We start from the raw sequence: 21440 nt of genomic DNA, 5'->3' as shown, positions 1-21440 counted from the left end.
ATCTCAGCTTAATTGTAAACAGGTCATCGTATTTTACTTCCATTGTCATTGCTTTACAAGGCCATTACAGCTTCAAAGTTGTATGCAATGCAACTTCGCCTTCGATAGAGTGGGTCAACTGTGTTGTGGCATATCTTCCAGGCTGCTGGTGCTTTTGCCAGAACTAGGTCATATCTGCTGGGAAAACAAAGCACCCAAAAATGCCGACGAGTTTTGAAGTCCGTCTGTCCGAAGACAACGCACAGAAGGGTGCGACATTTGAGGATGTCCTCAAACAGACGGGAGAGTTCGGGACTTATCAGATTCGTCTCTTCATTATTATCACCTTGATGGACATCACCACAGGACAGTGTATGAGTTATTTTGTTTTCTCCAATTCGAATCCGGGGTGGAGGTGTGCGAGGTATCAGGGTTCGAATACCACTTTCAACGAGACGACGAATTTCACGGCTGACGCCTGCGTCTTTAACGGGACGAAGTGTGTAGAATTTGAATTCTCTCCCGAGTTGAAGTCCATTACAACCGAGGTAAGCACAGTTTCTCCTTGCTGATGGTAAATACGTCTATATTTAACTTGCTGTCTGGCGGCAGTCATGCTGGAGGTCTTCACCGATGGTCTATAAATCAAGCTGGACCGTGTGGTGTGCTGTGATGACCTCATCGCGTTCCTCCGATGATGAGGAGGTGTTAGCTTTGGAACACGAGTACAACTAGTACATGTAGAAGAAATTAACCTTTCTATTTATTGATGTTTTCATCTGTCCTCAGCATATACTCACAAAGAAGAACCGGGACTTGATCAATATCATACCCAGTTTTCATGTTCGAGACGAACATGGCATAGTTGAAAATCACATCAGCAAGCGGATGGTTTCTACTCAGTTACCAATCAAATGATTGCACTAGGTCAATGTCCTTACAACTAGGACAACTATGATTTTCGACGTAATATGATATGATATGAGGTGCGATGAACTGTCTTTCTGTCTATCAGTCGGTTGCTGCGTCTATCTGAGTCCATCCGTCCGTCGTTGCGTCTTTCTGTACCTAATAGAGATTATAGTCATTATCTCATTATCCTTCTGTCAACAGTGATACCAAACACCTTGTATGTCGCTTCTCGACAATGTAAATACTTCATTTTCCCGCTAACCTTTCCCTGCTCTCACCCCACACAGTGGAGCCTAGTGTGCGACCAAGGCTACCTCCCCAAGATGACCGTCTCCATCCAGATGGCGGGTGTCCTCGTAGGAGCCCTGACCTCCGGACAGGTTGGCGACACCTTTGGGCGGCGGAAGACGCTGATTGCAATGGCATCTCTCATGATGGTCCTCCAGATTGTGGTGGGATTCTCCAACTCGTGGCAGTTGTATGCCGTGTTGCGATTTTTTGTAGGAATGGCCACAGGTACCGTCAACGGAGTATATAGTTTCGAGGAATAGCTCGGCCTGAAAAAATGTTATCATTGGAAAGCATTTTCATGCATGAGTCGCAGGCTTATATTATCGTAATAAGGCTTGTACGCAGGAGGACTTGAGAATTTGTGTCACATCCATGCCGGGAAGGACTTCCCTGCTATCTACGATATTTTTAGTCCGCCTGCAAAAATAGAATTTGAGAAATTAATGTGATTCTCACCATCTTCATCTTTATCTTGTCTTATCTCATTATTTTCTTCTTAAAAAAGTCATACCACCAGCGAGTAAAATTGATAAGGCAGCTGACGAATTGTTAACTCGGTATTACCGTCATTGAATAAACGGTGGTCCTTCGAACCGGATTGCATTTGGTCCTTCGAATTGGATCTTGCACTAAACAAATCAAACTCTGTCACATGTTTCAGCGGGCACCCTCAACATCTCCAACACCCTTCCTATGGAGTTTATCGGCGCGAAATACCGGACCTTCTGCAGCTCGCTGGGTGTCTACAGCATGGGCAACATGATGATGGCTCTCATGGCCTACCTCATGAGGGACTGGAGATACCTAGCGGTGGCCATTGGAGTGATTGAGTTTCCAATACTAATTGCCATCCTGTGGTAAGTCCATTGGTTATCTTTTCAATACGAAATGCCACATCTTCTTGACAGACAAAGCTCCTGGAAAGGCTCTTCGTGGTATTTGTATGCTGTACAATTATATCTTCAGGGGGTGTCCCGAGAGTGTTCGCTGGTTGCTGCAGAGGGGAAGGCTGCAAGAAGCTGAAGATATCGTCAAGCAAATGGCCAAGGTCAATAAAAGGTCAACACCTGACCTTGCCATCCTGAAGGTCATCGCGCAGGGAAACAAGGAGTTGAAGAAGAGAGAGAAACAGTATAGCTATCATGATCTGTTCAGGACAAGGAAGATGGGGGCTAGGACAGCCGTGCTTCTATTCACCTGGTAAAATATCAAACTCCTCAGTTACGTGCACCATGTGCCCGTTGCGTCTCCGGCGTACATGTATATCGCTCGATTTGCGTGGATGCCCGGTCCCGGCCATCATCACAAGAAGGCTTCCACGTCTAACTAAAAAGTATGATATGGGATGACATCTTGACATCAAGCCAATGTGAAGGAATCTCGTCACACAGACTGTAGGGTTCTAACCCAGAGTCAATGCTTGCCTCTCTGACAACTGGTCGACTACGCGATGGTCAGTTGTCCGACGAGCAAGCTTAAAGTCAATGGTTAAAGCGCCCGTGATCTCATAATTCTTTGCAGGTTCACCGCCAGCTTGGTGACGTATGGGATAAGCAACATGTACGATACCTTAGAATGGTCTGTCTACCTCTCGGTCGTTATCAATCACTCCACTTCAATGTTGTTCGGGTGGACGGTCATCTACACCGCCGAGAGGTGAGCCAACAAATCCAAACAAAACCTCCCCTTGAAACGTGATCGTTTCACCTCTCCCCCGATCGAATGTATGATCAATTTTTGGGTTTTTGTGTGATATGATATAGGACAAATTTGAATTAGTAACTGCACTGCGCATATGAAAAAAGTGTGCGTCCGGGGAACCGATGAACTCATCGGACACTGCACTGACACCTGTTTCATTGACAGTGATAACTGAGTTGCTCCCCTCCCCCCCCCCCCCCCCCCCGTCCCGGTCGCCCAAGTATATGCATGTCGCTTCGCAAGAGATCAGTGATAACTCCTCTTTTCATCTTCAAAGGTTCGGCCGTCGGAAGAGTTACTTGGCTTACATGACCATTCCTGTCGTCTGTATGGTGACGGTGGCTCTGATGGGGGCGCTGGATGTGACATCTCCGGACTTGCTGACTACCATGGTCCTGCTCGCAGTCGGAGGGATAATCGCGTGTTGGGGAATATCAACTATCCATGTCAGCGAATTGTTCCCAACATTGACCAGGTATAGGCTACGTTCCATATGTGCTCAGTTAGGAAAATCAGGACTGTTTTGACTTAGTGATCTACATATTCCTGAGAAGGGTGATAGTGCGGGTCCTACTGTGAGAGACACTTACTGACATTTGTATTGCCCATCTGGCTCCCTTCAAATCTAAACAGCTCCTTTTTGGCATCCAACGGCCGATACTCTTTTGCCGCGGGTGGGTCCACTTAGGTCGGGTCTATAATGGCCTAGTCCGTCCCATTACAAGTACACTCGGACGTAGTGGACCGGCCTCGTCCCTCGCTCCAAGGAGGCCAAATTAGGATGACGCAATGGGCTGCCCAGGGAGTCTTAACTACCAGAGGATCGGAGCCTATTTCAATGGGCTAGGTGCTGGAGGGGAATGATCTTACATGCAATAAATTACCGTACACTTTCTCGTATAGATTACCTTACTTGGTGGGTTGGCGTCCAAATGGATGTTCTTTACAGCAGGGTGGCTGACTTTAAACTCCACTTAACCACGATCACTCAGCTAATTATTTCCTTTCAGGATTATTGGAATGGGAGCCTGTAGTGTGGCAGCCCGTATCGGAGGGATCCTAGCACCCCAAGTGGCATATCTGGTGAGGTGCTCACACAAATGGACATGGCATGGGGATTCTAATGAAAAGAAGAAATGCTGTAAACTCGGATGGGAGCCACAACTTCAAACTGAAATGCATCTATGCACAGACCAACATACTTCTAAACTCAAAACAAGCTAATGGCCTTTATTCCTCATTTCAGGGCGAGTTCAGTCACTGGGCTGTTCCCTACATATTTTACGGGACATTCTGTATCATGAGTGCTGCCTTGGTGTTCTTTGTCTTACCAGAGACGCAAGGAGAGCCACTACCAGAAAATATGCCAGCAAGAAAAGACAGCACCCACAGAGCTGACGTTAGGGCATCTTGGATGTGGAGCTCACAGAACTAACAACATGGGGGACTTCAGCACTCTGGTGTGAGAACCTCTTGAATGTGGAGCTCACAGAACTAAGGACATGGGGGACTTCTGCTCAACACTCTGATGCGAGGTTGATGGTTTTTCAATTGCAATCACTTGAAGTTATTCTGTTGAGTGTAAAACATGTCTCGCTGATTAATCAACGAAAAAGTAATAAAACAAACAATGAATTGTCATTTTTTCTGTTTCTTTAACAAATTTTTTAATATTTCTTTACAAAGCATGCTGATAGGCTTTTGCGGAAGACAAAAAGACTAGAAAATATAAAAGTTTGTTCACAAACCTGCTGTAGGTCAACACACTGAATGGAGTTGTCATTTCTCCCAAAATCTCGGCTGCTGCCTCAGATTTGACCTGCACATTAGCGCCACCTTTGGTGTGTTCAGTGTGACGATCAGTACCAATAGTGAGGTGTATATTCCCTAAACTTTAAGTACAAGCCATGAATTACACAGTCACTTGATTGTAATGATCTATCTACCTTTGACTCTGACATTACCAAATCTTTGGCCTCGTGCAGATATTCAGGCAGACAAGTGAAATCAGGAATACATATAGGCCTATACTTGTATTACTACTTTTACTACTATTTTACTACGACCTGCAACCTAGGGTCACACGAGCCTCATGGCAGCTGGCAAAATTGATGCACACCTATCTAAACTATTTAAAGAGCACTTTTCATTAAATTCAGACATACAATTCCACCAGAAAATTGGGAACAATTGAAACTCATCTTCAAAGGCACTTCATATTTCAGCAAAGCATTCAAGACCAAATGGAATTTGAGCCCTGTTACTATTCTAAATGGTGCAAGTAATTATCCCTTTTAAAGGGGAGAGAGAATCAATCTGAGACAAGGCATCTTGGGTAATTACATCAACAAAACCAAACCATAAATCGCACAAACCAAAGGTAATACAATGATCAATCAATACTGACATGAATGAAGGCTATTGCACATGTGTTCAAATGTAAATTGCTTAGGGGATTTTAAAGTGTTATATCACTAATACAAGACAAATAGCCACTATTATAAACAAAATACTATGACTGAGTGAGACAAATGGCTGGCAGGGGAACAATGTGCTAAACACAAACTGCCGACTCTTGTGTAATCCACTTTTACATAGTAATCATTTAATGCCATTACATTCTAATCACGGGGATGATTTATTGCAATAATTGTACTAAGGGCCTAAATCCACATTTTTAAAAAGAGCACACAATTAATACTAGCTGTTATTAGTCCTTCAACTAAATTAGTTGCACTTTTCACACCATTTCTGGAGCATGATGCGGCACAATGTCCATTGTGCAGAGATCTTGTAAAGCACTGTAAACCCTATCAGGCATGTGGTCGGTGAGCATCTTTGGACTGACCATGATTTCATCAAACTCTTTGGCTTCCTTCCAGACAACTATGTATTTGCGATCACTGCAAGGAGAGAACCATCAGCTGATTAAGAACCAAGTTTGAAAACAGACAGAAGTAAACTAACTGAATGCTAACATATAGGTCATTAGTGAAGAGCAATATTTCACTTTTAAATCGAGGAAAACATTTGTGATGATCTACCATTCTGAGTGCTGCAACAGAACCAGACTGTGAATAGAAACTGTGCTTCGCGCTGAATGGTTTATCACCAGTATGAATCCCCAACAAACAGAAGACAACAGTTGCTAAACTTAAGGGTCCAGGTGCCTAATCACATTAGAAACAAATCCCTGCGTTATCTCCTTCAGTAAATTTCAAATACACGTACAAATAGCTTTAGATTAGAACTTAATGACCATGTTACTTCCACCATCGATTGTGCAGTTCTTTATATGAATGAACTATCACCAGTATGAACTCCAACAACCTACAACTTATTGATAATCCCAGTATGAATTCCAGACACACAGATTACCAAAACTGTCTAACAAATGTTCATTAGAATGGTTAGTAACAAGAACGTGAATTAGGGAATGGTAGCTTAAATGGTGGATTATACATGCAGGATGTGACTTCAACCAACACCATAGACAGAGAACAGAGCATTACCATTGGTGATATAATTTGGTTTTGGAAACATTCTCAGAAGCTCAACCACCCACCTTCATATCTAACTTAAGACTAAGGAAGTGTAACAAAAGTACTAAGAACCCCCTTGCAGTTAAATAGAAAATGGACTGAGGCCTTCAAGGGTTGAAAGAGTGACAGGATTAGCTTTACACCAAATGTCCTCTTACAGTATTCCAGGGCAGCTAAAACACGGTCAGGAAAATGATCAGCTACCATCTGACCGCTGACGATTATGTCTCTGAAATCCTCAGATTTTCGCCAGAAAGCAACATATTTTCCCTGACTGAAAAATAGAAAGATTACTCTCTCTGTCTAAAGAAATAACTTTCAAGTGAGTTTCTAAAATGAAATTACTATTTGCAATCCACCAGAATAACCCTTGTGATTTTTTGAGAAAATTGTTGCGAATCGCAAAAATTACTAGGCGCAAAAATGTTTTGGGTTATACTATTTCCCTGGTGCCAAAAGAAATCACTCAATCAAGTCACAGACCGCCAAGTCACAGACCGCCAAGTCACAGACCGCCAGGTCACGGACCGCCAGGTCACAGACCGCCAGGTCACAGACCGCCAGGTCACAGACCGCCAGGTCACAGACCGCCAGGTCACAGACCGCCAGGTCACAGACCGCCAGGTCACAGACCGCCAGGTCACAGACCGCCAAGTCACAGACCGCCAGGTCAGCTGCAGGCTTTAGAAGTAGGAACAGAAGTAGAGAAACCATGCTAAAATAGAATGGTATAATAATGTGTTGAACAAATGATCATCTTACCTATCCTCAACGATATGCATGATCCTTCCTGGCGGGTGTAGCACTGGGTACGAACTTCTCTTGTGTCGACTACTCAAGATCGCCTCGTCAATCAAACCCTACAAGAACAGAGAGACCAGCCAATGAATTTGAGGGAAATAACAAACGGAGTACCCTATAGAGTTCAGAAATAACATCCCTTGTTGTACGTATCATTGCACACAAACACTTGTCTGTGCCCTTATTGCCACACATACATGTACATGTACTGACTGATGACTCTCACAGTCACTCATGATGATTTGGAACCAAGAGCTGTTTTGTGGACACAATGGGCCAAATTCATAAAGGGCGTTTAAGGGTTAGACGTGTGTAACTTCTCCCTGATCAGTTTCAGGGCCTATTCATATTCTGTGAAGATTTACATGAAGGACCTGAATATGTCTATTCAGTAGTTAAACGCTGTTTTAAGCTAAACGACCTTTATGAATTTGGCCCAATACTTTTATATAGTCAAAGAGACAGCTGAAAAAATCTTCTGCTTGCAATGTCTGTGGAAAAATGCACTGCATTCTAGGATCATGAATGAATGCCGACCTATTGACGGTGAATATCACACAACGACAGTGGATCGGCATGCATGAATTGCTCTTCTAAAACATCTTTATCACTGTTAGTAAAGTTAAAGTCTGCAATAGCAAATGTGATAACAAATTAAGTTGAGTTACTTGTAGAGTGTTATTGCTCATGATCGGAGAAGAACTTCTACGTAGCGGATTGCTTGCAAGTGCTGATATAGGGGTATTTATGTACATATACATATACATGTATATATAGTTTCATTGGCAAATTGGGATGTCTATGAATGGGATTCGCATTTTGTCTGATATATCAAATCTAAGGAAAAGAAACATTCCTGTAACAATAAAATCATTCCTAGGCTGCAACAAAATCAAGCATAAAAGTTTGAAAAATAAGACAACTTGAATTTAGCATGCTTGAAAGACAGGTCAGGTGAAAATCTGTGAGAACCAGAACCAAGTATACCCAGGAAAAAAACACAACATGTAGATTTTTTTCTGTATTCTTCTACACGAATCACTGTGGTTTCTAGCTGGGTGCCATGTAGCCCAGTGATGCCCGACTTCCACTCAAGTGTGGATACATGAAATCCTTACAGTACACCAGAAAAAGTGACCCACTTGAAAGAGATTCTACATGTGAAGTGAAGGATGTGTGCAGTGAGCTTCAGGTCAGTTTCAGCAGAGCCTTGGTATACCATACATTCCATAAGAGCAAGCATATCTCTTAAACTATGCTTGATTAGAGCTAACAGTGAAACAAAACTGGATATTGCATGAGTGTTTGAATCCTTCAAAACCAGACACCTGTGAGCTTTGAATTCCTTGATAGCAGTGGACAGATTTCCACCTGACCCCGAGATCCAAGACTGAACTTACATCCAATATCCACTCAACAACATGGTGGGCCTGGGCTGCACCCTGAAACCATTGTAATAACTCAATAGGTAACAATCCTTGTCTATCAAAGCAATTATTCCCAGAAGTAATATTATTCAATGAAGGACAGAGTGAAATTTACAACGAAGTTTCAGCAGATTTATGTGTGTATTCTGTATCTTGTAATTCTGGCAGGGAGTCTTGTCCTTTGCAAACTACTCCATAAAGCAGACAGTATGACCACACCAATATATACCCTTTCATTCGGTGTAACGTTGGAAGAAGTCTCTTCACTATCAGTATGGTATCTAAAATATCAATGTTCTGAACAACTATTCAAAGTCTTCATCAAATTTGTTCATTTCCCTTCATTCATTTAGAGAATAAATCTACTTTTTGTAAGATTTCCAACTGAACATCACTGTACAAAGTCCGTGTTGCAGTAGGCCTACATGTATTAACAATAGCAGCGACAAAAACTACTATCAGAGCACAGCCATGCTTGTCATACTCAGCCTGATCTACTATTGAGTGCAGCGACCAGACAGAGGTGTCAGTACGGGGCACTACCAATCAGGTTCATGCAGAGGAATCAGGCACTAGTGTACAAGGAAACATCTTATAAACAAGAGCTGATGAAAAATACACATTTTGAGGAATTTTAGAACAGAATTATTGGATCAACATCACACTTTTCCCCATACAAAATCAATACTAACATGCAGAACAACAAACCAATCAGAGTTTAGCATCATGATCTCCCCTTGTGTTCATTTTAGTAGATTGGGTATAGAGAACTGCTTGTGCTTTGCTAATCCACTGAGTCGCTAAGCCAAACTAGCAGCTACGAGGCAACCCTGTTCCCAAGACAAGAAAACAAGCAGCAACTGAAGATCATGCATAGCCATAACAGGATCATGCATAGCCATAACAGGATCATGCATAGCCATAACAGGATCATGCATAGCTATAACAGGATCATGCACAGCCATAACAGGATCATGCATAGCCATAACAGGATCATGCACAGCCATAACAGGATCATGCACAGCCATAACAGGATCATGCATAGCCATAACAGGATCATGCATAGCCATAACAGGATCATGCATAGCCATAACAGGATCATGCATAGCCATAACAGGATCATGCACAGCCATAACAGGATCATGCATAGCCATAACAGGATCATGCACAGCCATAACAGGATCATGCATAGCCATAACAGGATCATGCACAGCCATAACAGGATCATGCATAGCCATAACAGGATCATGCATAGCCATAACAGGATCATGCATAGCCATAACAGGATCATGCTCAGCCATAACAGGATCATGCATAGCCATAACAGGATCATGCATAGCCATAACAGGATCATGCATAGCCATAACAGGATCATGCTCAGCCATAACAGGATCATGCATAGCCATAACAGGATCATGCTCAGCCATAACAGGATCATGCATAGCCATAACAGGATCATGCATAGCCATAACAGGATCATGCTCAGCATGCTAAGTTTACAAGGAATTCATGCTCAATCAACCAAAGCACACACTGCAGACAACTACCAACAAAACTAAAAATGTTTTGACCATAAAACCCCGAGGTTGTTTTGACCAGGTCAAGAGCACTGTGCTCAGGTGAGCCATGCATGCAACAATGTACATGTCACCATTGTTTACAGACAATGTGTAAAACTGATAAATACTTGGTGACTTGAGAACCATCAATAACAGGTTCAACACGCAAAAGGTTTGATGTCTTCTTCTATGCCGTGGCAACCGGACCAAATATATTGAACATATTGAACTCCAAAACAATGCTCAGAGATAAAGGTATTTTTCAACTCCAGACTACATGTATGGCCACTCACACATGTCTGCTGTGCTGTTGCTACTAAAGTCATTTGCTGAAAGATATTGTCTGCAATGTGGGCCCCGCTACCGGGTGTTCATGCCAAGAAATAAGATTACCGTCATTTCACCACCATCAGGGAGATCTTCATTCACTACTAAATCAGCATCCTGTGACGAGGAAGGGTAACATAGATAAAGAAATAAGGACAAAGTGAATGGGGAGTCAGTGTTTCTTACAGACCTGGAAGGGCAGGGATTTTGGAAGTGAGCAAAAAAAAGGGCAGGGTGAACTGAGAAGAAGGCTGGGTCGTGCCCTTCTGTAGTAGAAAAATGCATTAGCTGTTCTGAAAAAAGGTAAAAGTGAAAGGTGCTTGAATATCCATGTAAGCATTACAAACGAACTAGAAAGCTGGACTTCCAACACAACAAAACCTACAGTAACTATAGAACAAAACGTAACTAGAACCAAAGGGATAACTGACTGATATAAAACTGCTAACATTGACTAATCTCTTGAACTCATTTAAAGATAATGAGCCAAAGTTACCTTCACATCGCGAGGCCTCTGCAATATTAGTAACAATATTATATACAAACTGTATCAATTGGGACTGAGACAACAACTAAATTCAAACTTGAAGTATCCTGATATATTCACACTCCGAGAAGCACATAGGTTTCTTCCGAAATTCACCGTATGATGGTATGATGCAGCTGTGCTAATTTGGTGAGACTCACAAAGATAATGTGGATACAGGCAAAGTTAGCCCTCAATGTACTAAATAGTGCATTGGTGGAGAACACGAACAATGCATGCAATCTGTCCTAATATAAGTCCTTATTGTGTGGTTAACACATCAAGTTTCCAACATGTCAATTGATAGTCACCCAGCAAGCTTTTAAAGGATCAATGGGACCGTTTACCGCCGTCAGGGGAGGATTTTGACTTCAATCAACCAAAGGAGTTGTGAAGATTGACTCAGCAGAACAGCTATGAGAAGCCCAACTGAGTAACTTTGTTTTACTTACATCACTCTCACCAGGTTCATGTCCAGTAGCATACTGTTTCGATGAGCCTCCAGCACCGTTGAGCAAGGGCTGACAGGGTGAGTTACCATCAGCCTCGTTAGGCATCCCGCAGATGATGGACCACAGACCACTTGCAAGGATCTGATACTGAAACAAGATGGATACGAGTATCAGAAGCTCCTTTACACAAGTCCTGAATGGGTAATACTCTTTTCCCCTAGTGAATACCAGAAAGGTGTACTTCACTTTGGAGAACGACTCCCCCAGTGCATAGCAAGAAGATAAAATTATCCGAATGTTGACAGTACCTTTGGTTTGTGGCAGTCCTTGATCTGTTGTAGCACCTTAACTTTGAGGTCCTCCATGCCCAGGAGGCTGAGACGAGGCACCAAGTCCTTCCCGAGCACCACTGAACACACAAACGACTGAGTGTACTGTGCCAATGGAGGACTGAAATAGATCACAACATCAGGCTTTCCATCTATACATGACGAGGTTGAGAGGCTATGGACTAACTATAGCTATCATTACAGGTGAGGGAACAGACTTAACGGGATTTGAGGTAGCAGGCCTGGGGTTGGGATGAGATGTTAGACCACTGGGAAGGTTGGCTCACTCTAAATTAGGTTGGGGGGGGGCTGTTGTGGCCATGGACATACAATGGTTGATAATCCTGACTTGTTTACTGTGTCGTTGCATTTAGCCGGTGAAAGGGTGCCTGTACAAAAGGCCTATATTACATGCTATAGGCCTATACCAGCTGAATAGTGTCCACACGGTGCATCAAATTAGCCAAGCACTGCCTACATTTCTACTGGTGTTTCACTAACCCAGGCTGGCTGGGCATAAGTACCTACCTCAACAGTCCTCCAGGAGGAGAAAATGCATAGCAGACTAGGTTAGGATATTTAGGTCGGAGTAGTACTGATGCACATGCAGCAGCCCCAGCTCCGAGGCTGTGTCCAGTTATAACGAGCTGATAATCCTATAAGAAAAGGCAAAACATGATACCATGTCTTACGTTAAGACTATGAACTACTGCTATTTGTCTCTGGTGCAGCAGATTCTCCCAAGACCGCTTCAATCAGAGCTGCAACAAATTAACTGCTCGAAGGCTTGCAGAAAGAATCATTGTGCTGAATGCAGCTCCATGTGAAGAAGCCTGATATCGTATACACAAGACACCAAATCGGACACACACCGCACCCTGCTCTGGATGCTCAACAGTCTCACCTTATACTGTTCAAAGGCTTGTTCAAGAATCTTCAACTCATCAAGCCTCCTGGAGACAAAGTGGGCAGCCTGCATGATGCCCTTGTGGGCCTCAGTTTGGGCATCGGGCAGCTCCTCAATCTCCACATGCTCACTCTCAGCTGTCATATCAGTCAATGCATCCTTCAGAGATAGGGTTCCTCTTATTGCTACTACTATGGATTTATGGTGATGATCTATGCCTACGAAGAATGGAATCTCAAAGATCTGAAAATATTTTTGATCAAGATATTTCACATATTTGTCAATCATTTGGAACAAATTAAACACTTTGAATGCTCAGGAAATGATACTGTATTCCAAACTAAAGCTGTGAGAAAAAGTACTTAAAAGACTTTTCTCGACGACTCCACTGTTACATTTCCACTGACCCTGCTGATAGACTATGCCTATGTCGTATTCATGATTCGTACATTTTGTACGATCACTCAGTGATCTACCAATGAAGATACCTTATTATGAAAGGACGCATGTAAAATATCACAGTCGTTGATCCCAAGAGTTTTCTTGATGGCAGCCATGTTGCACTGGCAACAGTTGTCGTCAATGACAACGCCGTTTGCTTGGGGACGTCCGCAGCATCCAGTACAGCAACTGTAACAGACAGAATTGGATTAAGTATGCTATGAGTGAGTGAAAACCTGACATGGCAATAAAATGAATAATGTATTAGATTATGTCCACTGGCAATATTTTATGTAGCTGTTAGCATTTACATGTACTTCAGAGATTTTTATATCTGAAAAGAGTTGTACTCATACCTCAGATTGGGCCACAATTTGCAAGGTCCACAGCAGAGATTACTGAACATGTACATCGGCCATCCATAGACTGACAACGCAAACTTCATAAAGTGTGTAACACGGTGTAGGTTCAACCAATCATTTTGTCCTGTGACACCTGTTTGGACACCTTCGTTTATGCTAGTCGCAGCCAGTCTAAGCTCAGGCGTAAGAACAGCTGTCAGCTCTTGATCTATCTTTTGCCTCTCCTGGTCAAGCTGCACCAGAATCAAACCAGCGGCAATATCAGTTGCGACAAAGTCAATGCCCTGAAAAAAACAATTTGGGCATAAGCATTTTCACAAATGAGATGTTACAAGTACAAAATGAAGACTTTTTCAGATTATTTAGACACGTCAAAATGTTTGTTGATCAACTTACCAAGAAGAAATCTGACAACATCTGAGCAATTTCTGTTAGGGCTCCTTTACTATGGTCATCTCTAGCCACACAACAACAGATTATCTTACATCTGGAAAAAAGAAAACAACAGCTCTATAGACAGGCAGATTGAAATAACAGATCACAGATCAACAATCAAATTAGGGTGATGAATTAGAATTAGTCTAGAGGAAGTTACACGTGTAGACAAACATGTTTACAATTTGTAAACAGACGCATGATAAATTTGCAGCAGAGTTATAGTTAGGATAGGTTTTTTGAGGGGGGAGGGGCTCAGTTACTTTACAGTCCTAAGTGGGGCACAAAATGCATATTCCATGTTACATTTTGAGGCATACGGCCATTCCACTGACCATCAAGTTATTATGCGTTTATAAGGGCAAGGCAGAAAATACATTAATACATATACAAAATGTACATGATCAGCCTTCACATGTACATGTACCTGTTTTCCCAAATCTTAGCAGCGTTTTGAAAATCCCTCTCGGTCTCTGAAAGATCCCGCTTTCCTAAAGGATCAAAGATGATGATGATCCCTACAATCGCAACCACGGCAACAAACCACTCGGTCACCACCGCAATCTTCATGGTCAATACAACTTGATTGTCACACATTGACGTATCTCCAAATGCGAAGTACGTCCCGAGGAGAATCCAAGCCAATTCCACAAACACTCCCAAGGCTAGTTTTAGATACAAGATCTTAGGTAGCCACTTTCTTGGCTCAACATTAGCAATGGTTCCCCTGGTACTTGTGTATACGATCCACTTGTTAATGAGAATACTGAGACATGTAATGACTATCAAACCGATGTAGAAGACCTGCAGGTAAAGTCCCTTCTCACAAGAGAATGATTCCTTATGGATTTGGTAGACTACTGCCAAGACTATTAACCTGAAAGAGAAGAGTAGACTTGTTTATGCTTTGGCTACATTTTAGTCATAAGCAGTACACCAGCATTGTATTATGGATTTATAATTGGACGTAATTCAATGAGTCTGGAGTGGAGAGAAGTTACTTCCATCTTAGCCATGTATGTAGTCTGTCAAGTTTTTATCAAGAGGGGGCGTGCCGGTGACTAGGCAGTGCCCACTGCCACTGGCAAAGTACGGCTAGGAAAGAGAAGACTGATCAGTCATTGGCAATTGCTCTGCCGAGTTGAGGAGCCTGAGGTTGAAGACAGAGACACTGCATGCTAAGAGTAGACAGTTTTTCATTTTGACATTTTTGATTTTCAGTGTCATATTTTTTCAAGCTACTTACCACAAAAATCGGAATATTATTTCACCAATTCCAGGGAAAACCAAGTCATCACTTCCTATGCCCCATCGGCGCTTAAACATCACAACGCCTGGCATTTTTAGATGCTAATTTCCACCAAAAAGATGATGTTTCATGTTTTTCAGGTACCCTATCCTGTTGTTTCGCTTCCTGACCTTTTCGCCCCCAGTCGTTTCGCTCCAAATCAAAGTCGTTTCGCTCTCTTTAGTACCCCGGTACAATGAATTAAAATTTAGATTTGTTGAAATTCATAGATAAGCTCCACATGTACAGATATATTCACGCCATGTGCTGGAAAACAAGTGTCAGAGATGATGTGCTTTCAAGGGTTGTCAAATAGGCCTAGCAGCTATACAAAGAAGGAATGGTTTGGCCGGTGATCTTCGGCGAGTCACTTGTCTTGTCTTTTCTTGCAGTTCAAAGTTACATTTCATTATGCTCATGACGTGACGAGAGCGAATCCCAGGGTGGGGCGGAAGTTTCAGATTTGTTCCTTTGGCCAGTTTGGGTTTTTCTACCGTGCACTTCAACAAATACTAGGCCTACATGTCTTTAGACAATATCACTTGACAGAGGAACACTGTTTTGTTTTGTTTTATCAAAGGTAGGCCTTCTTTGCCACTTGTTCTTTCCTGGGGTACTTTCTCAATCCAAGGAAACGAAACGACTTCGATTTGAGCGAAACGACTGGGAGCGAAAAGGTCAGGGAGCAAACAACCGCAATTCTTTTCAGGCATGACAAAAATTGGGAAACCCCAGATCACTTCCTAGTGATTGCGCTCTTTGATTGGCTGTGCTACGCGGCAGGATCTATTCTACAGACCAAAGACTTTACAGACCTCGTTTTTTGGTTCTCACTTTTTTATTAGTGGAGATTTTCATGAAATCTAAAGTGATATTAGACCAGAAACGGTTTTCGCATATGCGCAGAAAGAAATTTTTGAACAAAATTAAATTTTAGTACCTTGATTTTGAAGAAATAAATGTCTGTAATTCTCAGAATTCTAAATAAGAAAAAACAGACCAACTTCAAAGGCAAATTAAGATAGGCCTATTTTAAAAACACTTTTTGAATAAAAGATTAAGTTTTTTATGTGAAGGGTGATACTTTCTGAGCATATGCGGAAACCGTTTCTAGTTTAATATCACTTTAGATTTTATGAAAATCTCCACTAATAAAAAAGTGAGAGCCAAAAAACGAAGTCTGTAAAGTCTTTGGTCTGTAGAATAGATCCTGCCGTGCTACGCGACGGCTAACAGCCAATCAAACCTGACTTAACAAAGTCTGCATAGTTTCGTGAAAAGCATCAAAATGGCTGACAGGGGAAGACAGCTCCAGCCTCAAGAAGGGGGGTTTTGGAGCTCGCCGCAGGCTAATTACAGCAAAGAAACTCAAAATCTTTTAAAAGGTTAACGCCGTCAACTAGCCTTCATAAACCAGATGTCCACTTATTGCCTTTCGTTTTTTTAAGGAGAGAAATCTAACCATTTTTATTGTCATAATTGTGGCCTTTAAAGTAACAACTAACATGTCCTCCTGTTCATCATGTATTTTCAACGACAGTTGATAGGCCCTACCCTGACCTAGTGTTATCTAGGTTGGTGTGACCACTTGAACAGTTGGCTGTCTTGCTACAAACTAATGCTTTGCAATGTTTGGTGTTGTTGCAGTGCAGATTTATATCTGTTCTTTTTTAACTTTTTTCAGAAATGATGAAAGAATCCAAATTGACAAACTTCCAGCAGAGGGAGCTTCAATCAAAAATGAAAAGTGAGTAGGCCTATAGTATATACAACCCTAAGATTGAAAGTCGAAGCTACCAATATAGATAATATTCATTTTCAAACAGCTAAAACAAACAATTACACATCCATCAGTTTTTTGTATTCTGACTTTCATTTTCTTTCCAGCTGGACAATCTCTTCCAACAAAATGTGGACCAACATTTACTGAAAAAACTAAAGAGCCAGTTGTGGTAAAAGCTCCAAGTAAAAAAATCAATCCAAAGTGAGTGTGAAACCCAATTCTGTGTCAATGAGTATGGGCTCTTTGACTGGTTGTCTGCTGGCATCACCGATACTGGCACATCACTCTTTCAGTCTTTGTAACCTTATGCCAAAGACATCATGAGTGCATGTATGTAAACAAAAGTACAGTAGAACCTCTCTGTCTCCCTTGGTACTGCCTGATGATGTTGTCCTAAAGAGGTCCCTGAGAGTTAAGTACCTGTAGATGCTGCTTCCTGCCCCGCTACATCTAAACATCAGACTCCTGTTTTTGTGGAGTCCTCTTGCAACCAAGCAGTTGATATGGCTGCCTCTGCTGCAATGTTACTATAAAAATATAGCTTTTAGATGTTTGCCTATTTTCCAGGACGTACAGTGGTGGAATCCGGTCAAAGGATACGATAGAAGACAGTGGAGCCTATGAAAGACCAGAATATAATCCACCAGTCAAACGTACGTGTAAACTAATAGAGTGTGATGGTTGCTATCGAACCTAAAATGTATTTGTGTGTGTGGGTGTTGGCTTACATTGTCAAGTCTATCAATAGAAAAATATCCTATTTTTCTCTCCATCTTGCATCTGAATGAAGCAAAATCACTTTATCGATTATGCAACAAGTTATTTTAGCTACGTGTCACTTTATCTGGGCCAACATATCATTTCAGCTGGTTATTCTAAAAGAGAAAAAGAAAGATTGACTTACATTATGCAATATGGACACGACCTGCCCCCAATCGACAAGAGTAAACTGGGAAAAAAGAAAAAGGAACAAGAAGAAAAAACCCAGGAAGAAAAAGAGAGATTTGATGAGAGTAAGTGAAAGTCTTCAAATATTGATTATCATCTCTTTTTACTGTTCTACTGTCTTTGTAATTGTGACAACTTCCTCTATTTGTGAAAAGTTCAGTTTTGGTGTACAACCTCTTGATGATAAGTATATGTTTGGATTGACAGGATAGCCTGTAGATACTATTGTATCATGGAGAGTAGCTTCATTAATGTATGCACAGAGCCTATCCACAATTTCTTGCTCATGCAGATACAGATTGAATTTGAAGTTTACATATACATGTATATTGTATACATTGTACATGTAAAAATACCTTTGAATCATTCTTTCTTGTAAGGTGAATTAGATGGATATCAATATATTTCTATCTGCAGTTTTGGCGGAAATTGATGAAAGGAGAGCATTTATGGACCAGATGGAGCGCCTTGGACAGGCAGACAAACATAGACAGGTGGTTGATACAGAGATATCACAGGTAAACACCTCATTTATTCACCATATTTCCGTGGTGATGCCTCTCATGATGAAAGGACATAACTTATGTTGCTGTGCTGATTGGGAAATAGACTGGAGTATTTGGAATGATGTACAAGAGAAGAAAATCTTTACATCCTTTTGATCCAGGTCTTAAACTTAGCATATTGACGAATGAAATCGGGGGACTAGATATAATATGCCATCAAAATGTCCTCACCAGGGGCATGTCGAACAACTCAACCTTCCTTTTTGTGACGACTCTAGCCTTGTGCAACTCAAATCCACAGTAACTATTGTACATCCATATTGATGTCGGTAACTTATGCACATTCCCTCTGGTTTTCAGCTTATTCGAGAAATGGAAGTGATTGACAAGAAAAAGTCTGCTGAACTAGAAAGGGCAATTGCTGATCAGAAAGCTCAGAGTTGAAGCAAGTGATGTCAGCAAATTCACTTTAATCTGTATGTTTTGTGCCAAGTGGCCTGTGTTGAGTGGTCAGCAGAGGTATTGATCTCAAGGAAAGTGACTTTTGAGTATGACGGAAGTGAAGAGGATTAGTCATGACTTCTTCAACTCAGAGATGTAATATGGTTGTTGACACTTGAAGAGTGGTATGAGGATCATCTGCCATCCTTCTGACAAGTAGAGTACAGTGCTCACTGTGTGACTACATGAGAGCTGCTGCATCTTGTCTCATCAAGGTCTCTCTTCACATCACTCTTACATGCACAGACCCAAAAGGCTGTGTGTGGGCCACTTGATTGGGAATGGTCAAGATCTGTCATCAATCTGAAAACCAGAATGTCCGGATTTTTGCCTAAACCATCTCTGTCTATTGTCCTAAATGTCTGTCATCCTCTGTTGAAACTTCTAATTGTCGGAGATAATCTCATGTAAATGTTTTTGTCTGACACTCAAGCAGCAAAAACCTTCATTGTTAACATTTCCGTCCATGTGATATATTTATTGCCAATGTTAATGTTTCAGATACATATCTTATAGTTTTTATATCTCCATCCATCAGTATTTAAAAGAAAACAACTTGGTCATCAATGCTGTCCTCTGTAGCTCAATACCATATGGTTGATGTAAACTAATGTCATGCATGTAGTTTCACAGTAATCACTTTTACTGAGAGTAGCAATAGCCTGGAACTCTCGCATTTACAAATTCCACTGTTGACAGCGCTGTGTTATTGTAGTAAAGCTGTGCTCATCTCTCTATTCTCTGAGAGATTCTGATGCAATGCCGTGTAGGCCTATGAGGTGGTCATTGACTGTGATTGGTTTGAAGCAGCATCTTGGTTTGTTGAGACTACCAGCCAAGCACAAACACCGTAAAAGTTGGGTTTTTTGGTTCACTTATTTGTACTTTGAAACAAGTCTTTATCACTATCAATTTTCGATGATGATGAGATTTCCCATCCTTTGTGTGTACACATTATGTGGTTTGATTTTAAAGATTGCTATTTATTGTCAATAAATTATACCTGGAATGAACCTGGATCATTATAAGTCAGTAAATATCACAAGCTGGAGACATTCAACTGCTCGGTGGTTCATTCGAGGGCAGAAAGATGCTGGTACAACCAGTGAGATGACCTTGATTGAAAATGCCTTGCTTGGCACAACCAGTGGGATGACCAAATAAACGCTCGGCAGCTTTTGCCACCAATGATTTCACAAGGTGGTAGTGGACAAGAGGTGGTTATGCAGGACGAGAGCTCGCTTCATTGGAGTTGAAGAGAGTAATGCCTGCAGTGTGACAGTACCAAGGTAGGTGGGATGGTCCCTCGCACTGGCGAGTGGGCTCCATTTCTCTTGTTTTGCTCCTTCCCAGAGAGATACGCCAGGCAACCTTAATATGAATGCATTCCTTGAACATTTGACTGATGTGGCAAAGATGGTACAATCAATATACCGAAGCACAGCCACACATTGAATGCTGGCAATTGATCCTCCGTGATTGACTGGGAGCCCACTGAAGCTTTCCCTGTAACTCTCCCAAGGCCTTGGGCTAAGCAAAAAAACCAAAGACAAAACAGAAAATTTCAAATAGAAAGCAGTATTTATTGGAGCTACTTATGACATGTAACATGTTTGACATGCATTTACATGAAATTAAATTAATCATGAACTCGATATAAAGAGATGATGAATCTGTATGAAATTGGCATAAAAAAGGTGATTCTACGTAGGAATTTCACTGCTGGCTATCCAAATATCTACCAATGCTCTGGAAAGAAACACGATCAAGAATGTTGAATATTGGTTGGCAGCTTAAGACACCACGAACATGTTTCTCTCCTGTTTGGAAACTGTCTGGAATATGCAACGATGTTCTACAGTTTTGGCAAATACAAGAGCTTTTGCAAAAAATCACTCAAGGTGGTGCTACTCAAGGCAATATGAAATGATTGAGACATATTTCCAAGTAGACATCCGCACCTGTCACTTCTGAGTATGAGATCATTGGGTTCGATCCTCAATCAGTTTCCTCCACTTTCTCAAGTGACAGCGACATGACGGTCTCTGTCAGGGTAGATTGAAGACGAAAGCACAAACAGCCAGATGACGTTACCCTAAAACAACAGCTATATGAAAGAAATGTCTCAAAAGCTGAATACTGAATACCATGATCTAAATCTTTGATATCCTAATCCTTATGTGAAATTACCAGGCAACAGGATCTTATACAAAATACACAATATGCTTTTGCTCAACACTCAAAACATACACAAAAACCACAATACAATTTGAACAAAACCTTCAAGGATAAATACAAACATTGGATAAATGGATGAGATACATACATCCTAGCAGGTCACTCTACAGGGTGGCCCAGAATTATTTCACCTTGCAACAATAATTCTGGGCCACCCTGTATAAAACTTCTTACTCCAAGTGCAT

General features: G+C 41.6%; 3 protein-coding genes across 10 annotated transcripts; 2 read left to right on the top strand and 1 right to left on the bottom strand.

The window, feature by feature from the left end:
* Positions 1-57: 57 nt before the first annotated feature.
* Positions 58-4489, top strand: LOC135497419 (solute carrier family 22 member 13-like). Of its 2 annotated transcripts, XM_064787300.1 has the most exons (8): positions 69-527; positions 1179-1407; positions 1844-2039; positions 2149-2382; positions 2704-2838; positions 3161-3358; positions 3894-3966; positions 4130-4489. In XM_064787300.1, exons 1-8 carry the CDS (start codon positions 201-203, stop codon positions 4316-4318), a joined length of 1581 nt encoding a protein of 526 aa, XP_064643370.1. In that variant the 5' UTR covers positions 69-200; the 3' UTR covers positions 4319-4489. The 2 variants fall into 2 exon arrangements, with proteins under 2 accessions (XP_064643371.1, XP_064643370.1); XM_064787301.1 differs by lacking the exon at positions 2704-2838 and having other exon boundaries at positions 58-527.
* Positions 4490-4524: 35 nt separating this feature from the next.
* LOC135483631 (diacylglycerol lipase-beta-like) lies at positions 4525-15400 on the bottom strand. Of its 7 annotated transcripts, XM_064764656.1 has the most exons (14): positions 15238-15400; positions 14419-14868; positions 13953-14043; positions 13551-13840; positions 13242-13383; positions 12751-12996; positions 12375-12502; positions 11826-11967; positions 11518-11664; positions 10606-10656; positions 8627-8668; positions 7188-7285; positions 6584-6699; positions 5635-5786 (listed from the first exon to the last, which is right to left on the bottom strand). In XM_064764656.1, exons 1-14 carry the CDS (start codon positions 15330-15332, stop codon positions 5770-5772), a joined length of 2055 nt encoding a protein of 684 aa, XP_064620726.1. In that variant the 5' UTR covers positions 15333-15400; the 3' UTR covers positions 5635-5769. The 7 variants fall into 7 exon arrangements, with proteins under 7 accessions (XP_064620702.1, XP_064620733.1, XP_064620726.1 ...); XM_064764632.1 differs by lacking the exon at positions 6584-6699 and having other exon boundaries at positions 4525-5786; XM_064764616.1 differs by lacking the exon at positions 5635-5786 and having other exon boundaries at positions 5793-6699.
* A 1162-nt stretch (positions 15401-16562) lies between these two features.
* On the top strand, positions 16563-20030 carry LOC135497407 (UPF0193 protein EVG1 homolog). Its single transcript, XM_064787296.1, has 7 exons — positions 16563-16664; positions 16964-17026; positions 17167-17263; positions 17630-17715; positions 17929-18075; positions 18428-18528; positions 18877-20030. The coding sequence occupies exons 1-7, from the start codon at positions 16568-16570 to the stop codon at positions 18958-18960; spliced, it is 675 nt and encodes a 224-aa protein (XP_064643366.1). The 5' UTR covers positions 16563-16567; the 3' UTR covers positions 18961-20030.
* The last annotated feature ends 1410 nt before the right edge of the window (positions 20031-21440 follow it).

The sequence above is a fragment of the Lineus longissimus genome, chromosome 1 (assembly GCF_910592395.1).
Source record: "Lineus longissimus chromosome 1, tnLinLong1.2, whole genome shotgun sequence".
In the NCBI taxonomy this organism is placed as follows: Eukaryota; Metazoa; Nemertea; class Pilidiophora; order Heteronemertea; family Lineidae; genus Lineus; species Lineus longissimus.
This window is presented reverse-complemented; position numbering and strand designations above follow the sequence as displayed.